The sequence below is a fragment of the Peromyscus eremicus genome, chromosome 17 (genome assembly GCF_949786415.1).
Source record: "Peromyscus eremicus chromosome 17, PerEre_H2_v1, whole genome shotgun sequence".
Lineage (NCBI taxonomy): Eukaryota > Metazoa > Chordata > Mammalia > Rodentia > Cricetidae > Peromyscus > Peromyscus eremicus.
Window position 1 is genome coordinate 59,078,808 of NC_081433.1, and position 15,535 is coordinate 59,094,342.

A 15,535-nucleotide genomic window follows, 5' to 3' on the forward strand; every position below is an offset into this window, starting at 1 on the left:
GACATAACTAGTAGTCTTGTTGTGGTTAAGATTTGAGATTCATAGGACTCATTATGGGGGAAAACAGATCACTGATGAAACAATTGATGAATGGAGCTCTTCTGGGAAAAGGATGGAGTGGGTCTTCACCATCGAAAATTGGGTGCTATACCTGATACAAAGGGACTTTGCATGTAATTCTGGTATCAGAGAAGGAAAGTCAAATGTTGGCTGCCTCTGATACCTTCTGATAATTCAGAATGATCCCAAATCATGTATGCTCTCAGGAAAGATGATGTCAAAAAAAAAAAAGATGTCAAAAATGATAACTGCTAGTGAAAGTCTAGGTTCAATGCTGACTTCAGAATGTTTTTGAATAAGTAAGGAGAGTCGATTTGATATTAATAAGTGTGAGTAACACGAAAGGTTCCTTTACCAAAGCAGAGAGTTAGTGCTTGGGAAATGATAGTTGAGTGTAAAACTTGTGTCTATATGAACAAAAATGAACAAGTTCTCAGTCTAAAATTATATTCATAATACCATAGGGACTGTAAGACACAGCAAGCATCCAGTATAGAGTACCTAACTCAGAGCACACCAAACAGGAATTAGTCTCTTATCTTTGAATTTCCCTAATGTTAATGTACTGTTAAATCTCTTAAATCTTACTTGCAGAAAGGCTTTGGATCAGTACTGTGTTGCACTTCTAAAGATAAAGAAAAATGGGTTTATTATAATTCCACAAATTATATTTATATATGGAAATAAACTCATTATCAATATCAATTCCATTAAGATCAATGTGTAGACTATTCTAGAGTAAACATTCAGTTGTAGGCAATTAATTCACAGAGAGCTCTTGCTTCCATTCACGGTATATTTAAACTCAAAGAGAGAGCAATCTATCAAGCATTAAAGCCTAAAAATAAACTCCTGTGCAGATCTGTGATGATCCTAACTAAACAATCTCAGACAGAGAGAGCAGTATCCTTACCAGACTCAGGACCTCAAACTGACTGAGTCACAAAATAGCTTCTTGTTGTTGTTTGACTCTGGGCTAAAAGAACTAGAAAGAATTCTTGATTTGGTGTGGTGGTGCACACCCTTAACACAAGGTGGCAGCAGAGCCAGAGAGATTTCTGTGAGTTCTAGGACAGCCAGAGCTTCATAACAAAAAGATTAGTCACATAACATAAAAAACCAAAAAGGAAAATTTCTTAAACTGTATAATCCTCTTTCTTTTCCTTCACAAACACAAAGAAGTTTCTTCAGCTTTTTAGCTGATATTGTTCAGTTTAGGTAAAAAGCCCCAGCACGGGAAGCTGGGTGTACAGCAACTGTCCTTTAGCTGATATTGTTCAGTTTAGGTAAATAGCCCTAGCCCGGGAAGCTGGGTGTACAGCAACTGTCCTTCGCAGCATGATGAATTCGGCGGACAGAAACGGACCAGGGACAAAGACCTTTACAAAAAGCTGAAGAGGGAACAATGTGCTTACTCTCCTCATCCTTTTTGGGAAAGAGGCCCCTTAGTTTCAGCTCTGTTCACAAACTCATGTGCAGCTTAAAACACGGTCATTACAGTGTCCGTCATCTCCCATAAAAACAGTTGTTGGAATGAATCCTTCAAGTAGTTATGTATGGCGAGCTGTATCTCACAGTGAGAGAGCAGCAGGAACATCAGTGGGGTGGAGCACCACATCCCATGGGTCTCCTGCTGACCTGGAATCAATTTACATGTCTGTGTCCACAAAATAGGAACTCACTCAAGTTTTCACTGTACACTGACAGTTTGTCTTTCATAAATGAAAATTACTCCTCTTTTTGTCTTGTTTCAAGAGGAACTTTCTGTACCTTCTTAGCATTCCCCATGACTCAGGAAGGGCATCTGACCCACTATCAAATGGGCTGGGACTGTGGCTCAGTGGTAAAGCCTACGCCTATCATGTGGGAGCCCTCAGTCAGCCCTCATCACTATAAGTGCAGAGAACAACAAAATTCACAGTAACGTGATACTAGAAATTTACCTGCATTACCATAATACTGACACTTTTTGTCTTACCTCTGAAGGGAAGAAGGCATTTGGATTTACTACCTAGTGTGGCTGACAGTGGCAAGTTAGGTATAAAAGACACTGTGATGACAGTTGTTGAAATACAAACTCTGCAGTGTTCCTTTCACTGTCAGAGAGTCTCTCTAGACTCAGTGGAGATGCAGCTAATTCTTTGACATACAGAATGATGTCATTGGCTCAACTCTCCCTTCATGTCCAAAGTTTCTCTGGAAATTGTGCTTTTCAGTGTGTAAGTCATGTTTTATCATACCCTTATGTACTTAACAAAACTCAAGGGAAAACGTTATAAGGGTCGAGTAAATATGAAGGGTGCAACCTAGAATATTCACAAGGCCATGCATTCAATCCCAGAACTTCAAAAACCCAAAACCAAAGAAAGAAACAAAGAACAGAAGAACATATAAGGATTGACAGTCTTCTTAAAGTCTATTACACTTTCTATGACTCAGCATTGTCAGTCTACTATGGGACAGGACTAAAGATAAACTTAATTAAGCGTGTGGAATCTATCTCAAGTGAGAAATTGCAAGATAAATAAAACACCAAGATGACTGTAATTACCTCATTAGGCAAGAAATTAATTAAAGTGACTGATTATTAAGTTTGTGACATAATTACGTTTTAGTAACATTCAAGTTTGTAATCATATGCAGCACAAAGGATGAAGCATTTGTTATAAAATCTGAAAGAAAAAAATCAGTTTTTATAACAGTCCAATTTGCTAGTGTGCTTATGGAGGTCCCCTGCCAGGTTAAACAGTTTTCTCCTTTATACCAAGACAGTACATGTATCAGTGTCAAGTCAAATGAGCAACATTTTTGACGGTATATTTTCATGGTTGAAAGTGCTTAGAAATGTTTAATTGATTCTGATATTTCCAGAATATTAGGAAACAAAATTTAAAACAAAATAACTGCATTTATATTTTATTTCCTTAACTCCTTTGGGGGTGTTAAAATTTTCACTCTTATTTGTTTTATTTAGGGTAGTTAGGAACAGATAGAGTAGTTCACTATAAAAATCTTACCTGTGTTGACTCTCACAAGCTTTTTGTTTCTCTGTTCTGGCTCTTTGGCAGATGTTCCTTTGCTGTGACATATGTTAAAATTGATCATTATTGTACTATTAGTATGAAAGACATTTAGCAAGTGCTCTAAATGCTTTACTTTTGAGTCCCTATCTGATATAGGATCTCACTATGTAGCCCAGCTGACCTGAAACCTAGTATGTGGACCATGTAAGCCTTGAACTTAAAGAGATATGCCTGCATTCTGCCTCCTGAGTTCTGAGATTAAAGCCTTTGGCAAAACTCTGGCATTTAACTCAGATTTTTCTCCGTTTGAGCAATGAGTTATATACATCATAGGCTTTAAGAAGAAATTTTAAATTCTCTAAAATTGAATGAATTTAAAATATTCCATGCTAGATCTTTGGTATGCAATGAACGACATACTCAGAAAGAAATCAGTAGCTATAAGTACCTACATTAAAAAGAGTCAGAACGATCTCAAATAACTTAATGATGCATCTTTGTGCCTCAGAGAAACAAGAACACAACAAAGTGGAACTGGACATGAGGGCAGGAATTAATGATCACACACAGGAGGGGCCAGGGGTTCTTCCACACACTTTGTTCCCATGGCTGCAGGAACTGCTGACTTTGTTTGTGTGCTCAATGCACTTAATGCTCCTGTTTAATTCCTTTCCCACACCCTAGAGCACCATGGTCCCTTCACTATCAGGAAACTTTTTAGGTATTTCACTGAGTCTCATGCTCCCTCCCAAGAGGTTGGTGGGTAGAACATGAAACTGATTCATAGCTCTAAGCACTGAAGGGCCAGCACTCTCAGAAGCCACCACATTTTTGGTGCTTTAAAGCTGCTTTTTGATAGTCTATTCACAAGTATATGATGAAGCTGTCAAATGGCTACTTTTATGCTCAACAAGCAATTCTGTAATACTGAGTCTTTATAGCACAGTGGGGAGCAACGCTGTCCCCTCAGCACCACTTTATCCAAACTACAGTTCAGAACTCCAGACTTCAGGGCTTGTTGTTGGTAATAATAAACCTCTTTGTTCTCCGACCTTCCACCGACCTTGGTTTTCAGCACCATTGTGGAACTCATTGAGGAGGCTCTTTATGTCTGTGCAGAACATGTCCATAAGGCCATTCTGAAGAGATCTTCAGCAATGCCTGGGAGAGTCTTGAACCCTGCCTTGTTACTCACACTCCTGCCAACAGATAACTTGGCCCAAACATACTAGTGATCTGAATGAATGACCTGAAGCTGATACTTTAAATACATGTGCATAGCATGTTATGGGCAGTGCACTTGCATGCATATGTGATTTCAGGTACATACATGCATGCCAGGGTGCATAGATTGGCAATTAGAGTACAAACTGCGGGGAAGGTCAACCTTCACCTTCAACCTTTTTTTTGTTGCTGTGTCTTGTCCATGAATGCACACCCCCAAATAATTATTGAGTCAAATTTGGGGGATTCTCTGTCTCCCTTCCAACTCACTCTAAGTTCCTCAAGATTACAGATGCACATGAGACCATCAGGCCTCATGTGACTTCTGGGCATCCAAACTCCCAGTCTGACACACGCATGGCAAGCACTTTCTCTACTGAACCATCTCTCTAGCCATGGATTCTTAAGAGTATTTCACACTGCATCAGGTGTAATCAGTAATTGCAAGATTGTGTGCTCTACAAATAATTATTCAGCTTGTGAATAAGGGAAGAATAAAGATGGTGAAATTGACTTACACAGAGGAAAACAGTGTGATTTCCAAATTTGATATCTCCAGATATACAGTGTATTTTAAAACACATATACTCTTACCTGATTGGAGTCTTCTGTTCAGTTCCTGCATTCACTATGAAAGAAAAAGACAAAATGTGTTATAAACAACTGCAGAAAAATACAACTATTAAATGCCAAGGCTAAAATTTTGCTACCACATATACTTTGACACCATTTCTGGATAGTCTTTCATGTGAATATTGATTTATATACAATAAATATATGGAGAACTCTTAATTTCCATTTTCCTGTATATTTCAAAGGCAAAGAGACAACATTACCAGAAGTTAATAATCATAACAAATTGTGCAAATACCTATGACCCTACCAGACAGAGGAACTGGCATCTACACCTGATCAGTATCCCAAACTGCACCTTGTTGCTGTTGCTGTTTTGTCTGTAGACTAATGGTGCTAGAAATTATGAATATTTTCATCTTGTATAGGAGTGAAAGGAGCTTCTCCAAGGATTGAGTTTAACTTGCTCCATTGAGGATGAAAATTCCAGACACAAGGAAGCTAAGTCTATGGTGACTGCCCTCTGCAGCATAGCAGAACATAGGAGATGCAAACAGACCAAGGACAAACACCTTTGGGAAGAATTTCCACCTGCCAGTGTGGCAAAACTCCGGAGAGGTCAGTGTGCTTTGTCTCCTTGTCCCCATCTGAGGAGGATGCTAAGAAGCCCCTCCATTCTAGCTAGAGTCCCTCATGCCTGTGCAGTGTAAAGGAGCTCAGCATCAGCTCCCATCACCTCCCACCGTAAGAACTACTGGAAAGGTTGTCCCTTAGCAGTTGTGCACCCTGAACTGGATCTCCAGTGAGAGAATCATGGAAGAAGCATGGGCGCAAAGCAGCCATTTCAAGGGAGTAGTATCTCACATGAAACACTTTTATGTTTCCACGTGTAAACCATCAATGAGTTGAGCTTTCACTCTATGCTAACACTCTGCCCTCCAAAAAGAAAGAAAATCAATTCTTGTTGGCTTCATTTGCAGTATGCAAAAGTCCAGTGTCATTTCCTTGACCCTGCCCATGACTGAGGTGAGCATTTGTCCCACCAGTAAATGGACTGAGAATGCAGCTCAGTGGTAGAGCCTACATTCAGCTTGTGGGAGGCCTTGGTCAGTCCCCATCACCACAAGGGAGGTTCAATAATATCGTGTTGAAATAATATAAAGAAAGTCACCCATGTTATAGTAATACTGGCTGCCACTTTTCACCTCATCTCTTATGTGAAGAGGGTCATTCCAATTCATCTACACTATCACTCCCTGGTTTGCCTTCCAAAGGCAAGATAGGTGTGAAAGATTCTGTGGTTACAGTCGCTGAAAGCACAAATTCTGTAGCATTCTCTCCACTGTTAGAATCTTGTCCAGACTCAGTGGGCCAGGACCCTGTAGTCAATGTTGCCTACTTGATAATAGTGTTGTTTTCTCAACTTTCCTGCTACTGTGGCATATTTTCTGGAAAGTGTATCTGTTTTTTTTTTTTTTTTTTCAGGACAAGGATAGGCATTTATCATCATCTTTCCAGAGAATGCTACAGGAAGCAATTACTACCACGTTTACAGGTGACATTTGGCATTGGCAATTTTCTGTGGCTCAAGAAAAAACCTCCACTTGGTAAAACATGAACTCTGCAACTGCAATATGCAAAACTACTAACAGGTGGTCACGGTTGAGGGCAGAGGTCCGTCTTCTGTGGCACATCACCAAACCAATGGGGTTTCCATCAGGGTAACACTGTTGTCCAGTTGCTCTCCACCCTTCCGTACTGGATATCAGTCAACTTTCCCAAGATGTGGCTTGCAAGCTTGGGACCATTCTCCGTTGTTGGAATGTGCCGCATCTGGCCCTTGTAGAGAATGTCTGAAACCGGGCAGACGACGCAGGCCGTCCCTGAGCCAAACATCTTCTTCACTCTCTTCCCCTCCAGGGCAGGGGTCAGGTCATCCATGGTGAGGTATCTCTCACACACCTTAAATTTACCCCACTGTTGTGCCAGAACTATGATGCTCTGCCTGGTCACACCTGGGAGAATGATGCCATCTAGTGGAGGTGTCGCCAGCTCTTCCTCTCCATCTTCATTTATCCAGTAGAAGAACAGATTCATCGTGCTCACTTCAGTTATCTGGTCATCCTTGCCATACAGCCAGAGGACCTGCTGACAGTCATTCTCTGCTGCCTCGCACTGTGCCAAAGGGGACGCACCATAATTGCCGCCGACCTTGCACTCCCCAGTTCCACCTTGCCAGGCTCTGACATACTTTGGATTGGCCCACAGTGACACTGGATTAAAGGTTCCGCTAGAAAAATAAGGTCCCAGAGGGCTCAGGATCACAAAGAGCAAGACTCTGGATGGCTTCTTCTTGACTCCAAGAGATTGCTCAGTCCCGATAAACGTGGGGCGGATGTAGAGACTGGCAGAGGTGGAATAGGGGACTCACTCTTGGTCTATCTGTATAAGCTGCCGAATGCATTCCAGAAGCTCCTCCTGGTCAAACACCAGCAAAGTGGCCCGCAGAGCAGATCGGCACATTCTCTTCATGTTGAGTTCAGGCCGAAACAACCGGATCTTGTTATGGACTCCTCGAAAGGCCTTCAAGCCTTCATACAGTTCCACGCCATAGTGTAAAACTGAGGCATCAGGATGTATAGACAAGTTTTCAAAAGGCTTAATGTGAGGTTTCTCCGATCCAGATGCCAAGGACCACTCTACGGTCAGCATGTGGTCGGTGAACGTAGCTCCAAACACCAGAGAGTCGGGGTCTGGCTTTTCCTTCAAGACAGTGGCTGATGTAATGACAAGGTCTTTGGCCCTAAAAGTCTCAGCCACTTCTGATCCTCATTCTCCAGCGAAGGGTGCCGCGCATCCATTACTGCAGTCCTGGGGGGCCAGGGTTGCAGTTCCCCGGGGCAAGCAGGCCACGGCAAGCTGCGGACGCGTGGGAATGCGTGGCGCGGCGGCGACACGTGGTGCACAGCGAATCCTCGTGAAACCCAGGGCTGCTGTTCCGCGTGGCGGGCGCTGGAGGTCCGAACAGAGAGCCACTGACGAGCACCCAGCACAGGGAGGAGCGCAGAAGCTGCAGCATCTCCCTGTCGTGGGTGCGTGCAGTCATGCGATTGTGGGCAAGCACATGGAGGGCCCAGAAGCACTGGCCGGAAAGTGTGTCTTACAACATATAAACAATGTGTCATCATACCCTAGGTGCTGGCAACATAGCCGATAGGGAAAGCACTTGTCTAGAATGCTCACAATGGCAGTGTTCAATCCATTTTGTACTGCCTACAAAATTCAAAATCCATTGACTTTTAAAAGTTATTCCTTGAGCCTATTACATACTGTTTCAAGACACATTCACATTAAGTGGCAGATACTTAAAGGTAACAGTAAGACAATATGTCAATTGTCTAATACGTCTAAATTGAGAAATTACAGAATGGAAAAATATCTGATCATCCTAATTACATCTAGTCACAAAAATTAATGAAGGTAATTGGATATTGCATTTTTGGTTTTAAACATAATCACATTGCTATATAATAATACATAGCAAAAAAAATGATGCGTTTACTATAACAACTGAAAAACAATCCATTTTATAACAGAGCCATCTTGCTATGAAGTGGATATAGAGGACATTTGGACTAGGTTAAACATCATTTTCATATTTATACAAAAATATTACATTCGTCAATGGCTCATGTTAAAAAACAAACAAACATGTTTCAGATGATAGGGTTTGAGACTGTAATTTCTTAGAAAGAACTTAACAGATTTTAAATTCTACAACTGTTAAGAAGCAAATTAAGAAAAAATATAACTGCATTTATATTGGATTTCGTTGGCCTTTTTTTTTTCTGGAAAAAACAAACTTGTTACTCTTTTTTTCAATTAGGGTAGGACCAATAGAGTATTCACTATTAATCTTACCTGTACTGATCTGGACAGGCTTTTTAAGTATCGATTGTAGCTCTCCTGGATGTCTTTCTTCACTGTGACAGATTTTAAAAGTGATAATTTAATAACCATTTAAAAAAAAACATTTACCCAATGATTTGAATTTGTTGTTGTTTCAGTTCATAACATAACTTACACTATAAATTTACAAACAGCTACTAATAAGTTCTTCAACATTTTGACTGTAGTGGGTGACTCTTTCCTCACAACTTTTTCTTGTGTTGAAGAAAAGAAAGAACTCAGCCACAAAAAAATACCTCAACAAAAGCACAGAGAGACAGAGAGAAACAGAGAGACAGAGAGAGGGCTAGAGACAGAGAGACAGAGAGAAAGAGAGACAGAGAGTCAGAGGCAGGTAGACAGAAGAAACACTGGTTCTTTCACAGCCTTTGTTCGATGGCTACAGTAACTGGTGGTTCTATAGTCACATGCTCAATGGAATTAATATCCTGACTCCATCCCCATTCCTTGCCCTTAGAGCACCACAGCACCTTCTTTGTCATACTTTTGGCATTTCAGTGACTGTGGTGTTACCTCCCAAGAGCTTGGTTTGCAGACCATGGAATAGAGTCCCACTTCTGCTAACACTCTAACTCTCAAACCTTTCCTTGACAGCCCATTCAGGAGGGAATCCTGCACCACAATCTGGCTGTTTACGTGCTAAGCAAGGATTTCTACAAAGACTAAACAAGGTAATAACATGAAGACAAAAATTAAACCTGGTGGATAGTTTTTGTTATTTGCTGTGGAGCTATTTAGAATTCCAAGTAGAACTTAACATTCAAGGTGTGTCTTTGAAATGTAGCTACCAGAAAATTATGAATCATTACATGGGTAATTAACTCTGCCAACTTGGGGATTTGAGTAAATCTTGGAGTAAATCAGCTATTTAATAATATGTAACAGATGTTTTATTATATACAGCCCCATTAAAGAAGATAACAATGTCCTCTATTATGGACCTAGTCAACTATACCGAGGACAGAACTGGCTTGAAATGAAGGTTAAATTCTCTACCTAAGCAGTGTCTAGGCTAGCAGATCATGGACACAAATGTGCTTTCACCTCTGTGTTTATGTCCAAATAACAGGGAAGGAAAAAACTCTTTAGACAGACATAACTAGTAGTCTTGTTGTGGTTAAGATTTGAGATTCATAGGACTCATTATGGGGGAAAACAGATCACTGATGAAACAATTGATGAATGGAGCTCTTCTGGGAAAAGGATGGAGTGGGTCTTCACCATCGAAAATTGGGTGCTATACCTGATACAAAGGGACTTTGCATGTAATTCTGGTATCAGAGAAGGAAAGTCAAATGTTGGCTGCCTCTGATACCTTCTGATAATTCAGAATGATCCCAAATCATGTATGCTCTCAGGAAAGATGATGTCAAAAAAAAAAAAGATGTCAAAAATGATAACTGCTAGTGAAAGTCTAGGTTCAATGCTGACTTCAGAATGTTTTTGAATAAGTAAGGAGAGTCGATTTGATATTAATAAGTGTGAGTAACACGAAAGGTTCCTTTACCAAAGCAGAGAGTTAGTGCTTGGGAAATGATAGTTGAGTGTAAAACTTGTGTCTATATGAACAAAAATGAACAAGTTCTCAGTCTAAAATTATATTCATAATACCATAGGGACTGTAAGACACAGCAAGCATCCAGTATAGAGTACCTAACTCAGAGCACACCAAACAGGAATTAGTCTCTTATCTTTGAATTTCCCTAATGTTAATGTACTGTTAAATCTCTTAAATCTTACTTGCAGAAAGGCTTTGGATCAGTACTGTGTTGCACTTCTAAAGATAAAGAAAAATGGGTTTATTACAACTCCACAAAAATATATAAATGGAAATAAACTCATTATCAATATCAATTCCATTAAGATCAATGTGTAGACTATTCTAGAGTAAACATTCAGTTGTAGGCAATTAATTCACAGAGAGCTCTTACTTCCATTCACGGTATATTTAAACTCAAAGAGAGAGCAATCTATCAAGCATTAAAGCCTAAAGATAAACTCCTATGCAGATCTGTGTTGATCCTAACTAAACAATCTCAGACAGAGAGAGCAGTATCCTTACCAGACTCAGGACCTCAAACTGACTGAGTCACAAAATAGCTTCTTGTTGTTGTTTGACTCTGGGCTAAAAGTACTAGAAAGAATTCTTGATTTGGTGTGGTGGTGCACACCCTTAACACAAGGTGGCAGCAGAGCCAGAGAGATTTCTGTGAGTTCTAGGACAGCCAGAGCTTCATAACAAAAAGATTAGTCACATAACATAAAAAACCAAAAAGGAAAATTTCTTAAACTGTATAATCCTCTTTCTTTTCCTTCAAAAACACAAAGAAGTTTCTTCAGCTTTTTAGCTGATATTGTTCAGTTTAGGTAAAAAGCCCCAGCACGGGAAGCTGGGTGTACAGCAACTGTCCTTTAGCTGATATTGTTCAGTTTAGGTAAATAGCCCTAGCCCGGGAAGCTGGGTGTACAGCAACTGTCCTTCGCAGCATGATGAATTCGGCGGACAGAAACGGACCAGGGACAAAGACCTTTACAAAAAGCTGAAGAGGGAACAATGTGCTTACTCTCCTCATCCTTTTTGGGAAAGAGGCCCCTTAGTTTCAGCTCTGTTCACAAACTCATGTGCAGCTTAAAACACGGTCATTACAGTGTCCGTCATCTCCCATAAAAACAGTTGTTGGAATGAATCCTTCAAGTAGTTATGTATGGCGAGCTGTATCTCACAGTGAGAGAGCAGCAGGAACATCAGTGGGGTGGAGCACCACATCCCATGGGTCTCCTGCTGACCTGGAATCAATTTACATGTCTGTGTCCACAAAATAGGAACTCACTCAAGTTTTCACTGTACACTGACAGTTTGTCTTTCATAAATGAAAATTACTCCTCTTTTTGTCTTGTTTCAAGAGGAACTTTCTGTACCTTCTTAGCATTCCCCATGACTCAGGAAGGGCATCTGACCCACTATCAAATGGGCTGGGACTGTGGCTCAGTGGTAAAGCCTACGCCTATCATGTGGGAGCCCTCAGTCAGCCCTCATCACTATAAGTGCAGAGAACAACAAAATTCACAGTAACGTGATACTAGAAATTTACCTGCATTACCATAATACTGACACTTTTTGTCTTACCTCTGAAGGGAAGAAGGCATTTGGATTTACTACCTAGTGTGGCTGCCAGTGGCAAGTTAGGTATAAAAGACACTGTGATGACAGTTGTTGAAATACAAACTCTGCAGTGTTCCTTCCACTGTCAGAGAGTCTCTCTAGACTCAGTGGAGATGCAGCTAATTCTTTGACATACAGAATGATGTCATTGGCTCAACTCTCCCTTCATGTCCAAAGTTTCTCTGGAAATTGTGCTTTTCAGTGTGTAAGCCATGTTTTTATCATACCCTTATGTACTTAACAAAACTCAAGGGAAAACGTTATAAGGGTAGAGTAAATATGAAGGGTGCAACCTAGAATATTCACAAGGCCATGCATTCAATCCCAGAACTTCAAAAACCCAAAACCAAAGAAAGAAACAAAGAACAGAAGAACATATAAGGATTGACAGTCTTCTTAAAGTCTATTACACTTTCTATGACTCAGCATTGTCAGTCTACTATGGGACAGGACTAAAGATAAACTTAGTTAAGCGTGTGGAATCTATCTCAAGTGAGAAATTGCAAGATAAATAAAACACCAAGATGACTGTAATTACCTCATTAGGCAAGAAATTAATTAAAGTGACTGATTATTAAGTTTGTGACATAATTACGTTTTAGTAACATTCAAGTTTGTAATCATATGCAGCACAAAGGATGAAGCATTTGTTATAAAAACTGAAAGAAAAAAATCAGTTTTTATAACAGTCCAATTTGCTAGTGTGCTTATGGAGGTCCCCTGCCAGGTTAAACAGTTTTCTCCTTTATACCAAGACAGTACATGTATCAGTGTCAAGTCAAATGAGCAACATTTTTGATGGTATATTTTCATGGTTGAAAGTGCTTAGAAATGTTTAATTGATTCTGATATTTCCAGAATATTAGGAAACAAAATTTAAAACAAAATAACTGCATTTATATTTGATTTCCTTAACTCCATTGGGGGTGTTAAAATTTTCACTCTTATTTGTTTTATTTAGGGTAGTTAGGAACAGATAGAGTAGTTCACTATAAAAATCTTACCTGTGTTGACTCTCACAAGCTTTTTGTTTCTCTGTTCTGGCTCTTTGGCAGATGTTCCTTTGCTGTGACATATGTTAAAATTGATCATTATTGTACTATTAGTATGAAAGACATTTAGCAAGTGCTCTAAATGCTTTACTTTTGAGTCCCTATCTGATATAGGATCTCACTATGTAGCCCAGCTGACCTGAAACCTAGTATGTGGACCATGTAAGCCTTGAACTTAAAGAGATATGCCTGCATTCTGCCTCCTGAGTTCTGAGATTAAAGCCTTTGGCAAAACTCTGGCATTTAACTCAGATTTTTCTCTGTTTGAGCAATGAGTTATATACATCATAGGCTTTAAGAAGAAATTTTAAATTCTCTAAAATTGAATGAATTTAAAATATTCCATGCTAGATCTTTGGTATGCAATGAACGACATACTCAGAAAGAAATCAGTAGCTATAAGTACCTACATTAAAAAGAGTCAGAACGATCTCAAATAACTTAATGATGCATCTTTGTGCCTCAGAGAAACAAGAACACAACAAAGTGGAACTGGACATGAGGGCAGAAATTAATGATCACACACAGGAGGGGCCAGGGGTTCTTCCACACACTTTGTTCCCATGGCTGCAGGAACTGCTGACTTTGTTTGTGTGCTCAATGCACTTAATGCTCCTGTTTAATTCCTTTCCCACACCCTAGAGCACCATGGTCCCTTCACTATCAGGAAACTTTTTAGGTATTTCGCTGAGTCTCATGCTCCCTCCCAAGAGGTTGGTGGGTAGAACATGAAACTGATTCATAGCTCTAAGCACTGAAGGGCCAGCACTCTCAGAAGCCACCACATTTTTGGTACTTTAAAGCTGCTCTTTGATAGTTTATTCACAAGTATATGATGAAGCTGTCAAATGGCTACTTTTATGCTCAACAAGCAATTCTGTAATGCTGAGTCTTTATAGCACAGTGGGGAGCAACGCTGTCCCCTCAGCACCACTTTATCCAAACTACAGTTCAGAACTCCAGACTTCAGGGCTTGTTGTTGGTAATAATAAACCTCTTCGTTCTCCTACCTTCCACCGACCTTGGTTTTCAGCACCATTGTGGAACTCATTGAGGAGGCTCTTTATGTCTGTGCAGAACATGTCCATAAGGCCATTCTGAAGAGATCTTCAGCAATGCCTGGGAGAGTCTTGAACCCTGCCTTGTTACTCACACTCCTGCCAACAGATAACTTGGCCCAAACATACTAGTGATCTGAATGAATGACCTGAAGCTGATACTTTAAATACATGTGCATAGCATGTTATGGGCAGTGCACTTGCATGCATATGTGATTTCAGGTACATACATGCATGCCAGGGTGCATAGATTGGCAATTAGAGTACAAACTGCGGGGAAGGTCAACCTTCACCTTCAACCTTTTTTTTGTTGCTGTGTCTTGTCCATGAATGCACACCCCCAAATAATTATTGAGTCAAATTTGGGGGATTCTCTGTCTCCCTTCCAACTCACTCTAAGTTCCTCAAGATTACAGATGCACATGAGACCATCAGGCCTCATGTGACTTCTGGGCATCCAAACTCCCAGTCTGACACACACATGGCAAGCACTTTCTCTACTGAACCATCTCTCTAGCCATGGATTCTTAACAGTATTTCACAGTGCATCAGGTGTAATCAGTAATTGCAAGATTGTGTGCTCTACAAATAATTATTCAGCTTGTGAATAAAGGAAGAATAAAGATGGTGAAATTGACTTACACAGAGGAAAACAGTGTGATTTCCAAATTTGATATCTCCAGATATACAGTGTATTTTAAAACACATATACTCTTACCTGATTGGAGTCTTCTGTTCAGTTCCTGCATTCACTATGAAAGAAAAAGACAAAATGTGCTATAAACAACTGCAGAAAAATACAACTATTAAATGCCAAGGCTAAAGTTTTGCTACCACATATACTTTGACACCATTTCTGGATAGTCTTTCAAGCGAATATTGATTTATATACAATAAATATATGGAGAACTCTTAATTTACATTTTCCTGTATATTTTAAAGGCAAAGAGACAACTTTACCAGAAGTTAATAATCATAACAAATTGTGCAAATACCTATGACCCTACCAGACAGAGGAACTGGCATCTACACCTGATCAGTATCCCAAACTGCACCTTGTTGCTGTTGTTGTTTTGTCTGTAGACTAATGGTGCCAGAAATTATGAGTATTTTCATCTTGTATAGGAGTGAAAGGAGCTTCTCCAAGGATTGAGTTTAACTTGCTCCATTGAGGATGAAAATTCCAGACACAAGGAAGCTAAGACTATGGTGACTGCCCTCTGCAGCATAGCAGAATATAGGAGATGCAAACAGACCAAGGACAAACACCTTTGGGAATAATTTCCACCTGCCGGTGTGGCAAAGCTCCGGAGAGGTCAGTGTGCTTTGTCTCCTTGTCCTCATCTGAGGAGGATGCTAAGAAGCCCCTCCATTCTAGCTAGAGTCCCTCATGCCTGTGCAGTGTAAAGGAGC

The 15,535-nt window shown here is 40.1% G+C and overlaps 1 protein-coding gene, 1 long non-coding RNA gene and 1 pseudogene across 9 annotated transcripts in view; 1 reads left to right on the forward strand and 2 right to left on the reverse strand.

The window, feature by feature from the left end:
* Positions 1-14,610, reverse strand: part of LOC131894475 (triadin-like) — a 112,271-nt gene extending 97,661 nt beyond the window's left edge. For 5 of the 8 annotated variants that reach the window (XM_059244752.1, XM_059244753.1, XM_059244749.1 and 2 more), the window contains exons 1-7: positions 14,075-14,121; positions 13,017-13,078; positions 10,590-10,626; positions 8,802-8,863; positions 4,902-4,935; positions 3,078-3,139; positions 649-685 (exon numbers count right to left, since the gene is read on the reverse strand). In XM_059244752.1, the coding sequence (XP_059100735.1) occupies positions 649-685; positions 3,078-3,139; positions 4,902-4,935; positions 8,802-8,863; positions 10,590-10,626; positions 13,017-13,078; positions 14,075-14,115 (335 nt within the window). In that variant the 5' untranslated portion in view covers positions 14,116-14,121. The other 3 variants (XM_059244747.1, XM_059244750.1, XM_059244751.1) reach the window with 3 other exon arrangements.
* On the forward strand, positions 5,067-9,574 carry LOC131894485 (uncharacterized). The gene is made up of 3 exons (XR_009374923.1): positions 5,067-5,498; positions 6,366-6,435; positions 9,444-9,574. It is a non-coding gene; the product is annotated as an uncharacterized LOC131894485 (long non-coding RNA).
* LOC131894478 (branched-chain-amino-acid aminotransferase, cytosolic-like) lies at positions 6,345-8,034 on the reverse strand (annotated as a pseudogene).
* Positions 14,611-15,535: the final 925 nt, after the last annotated feature.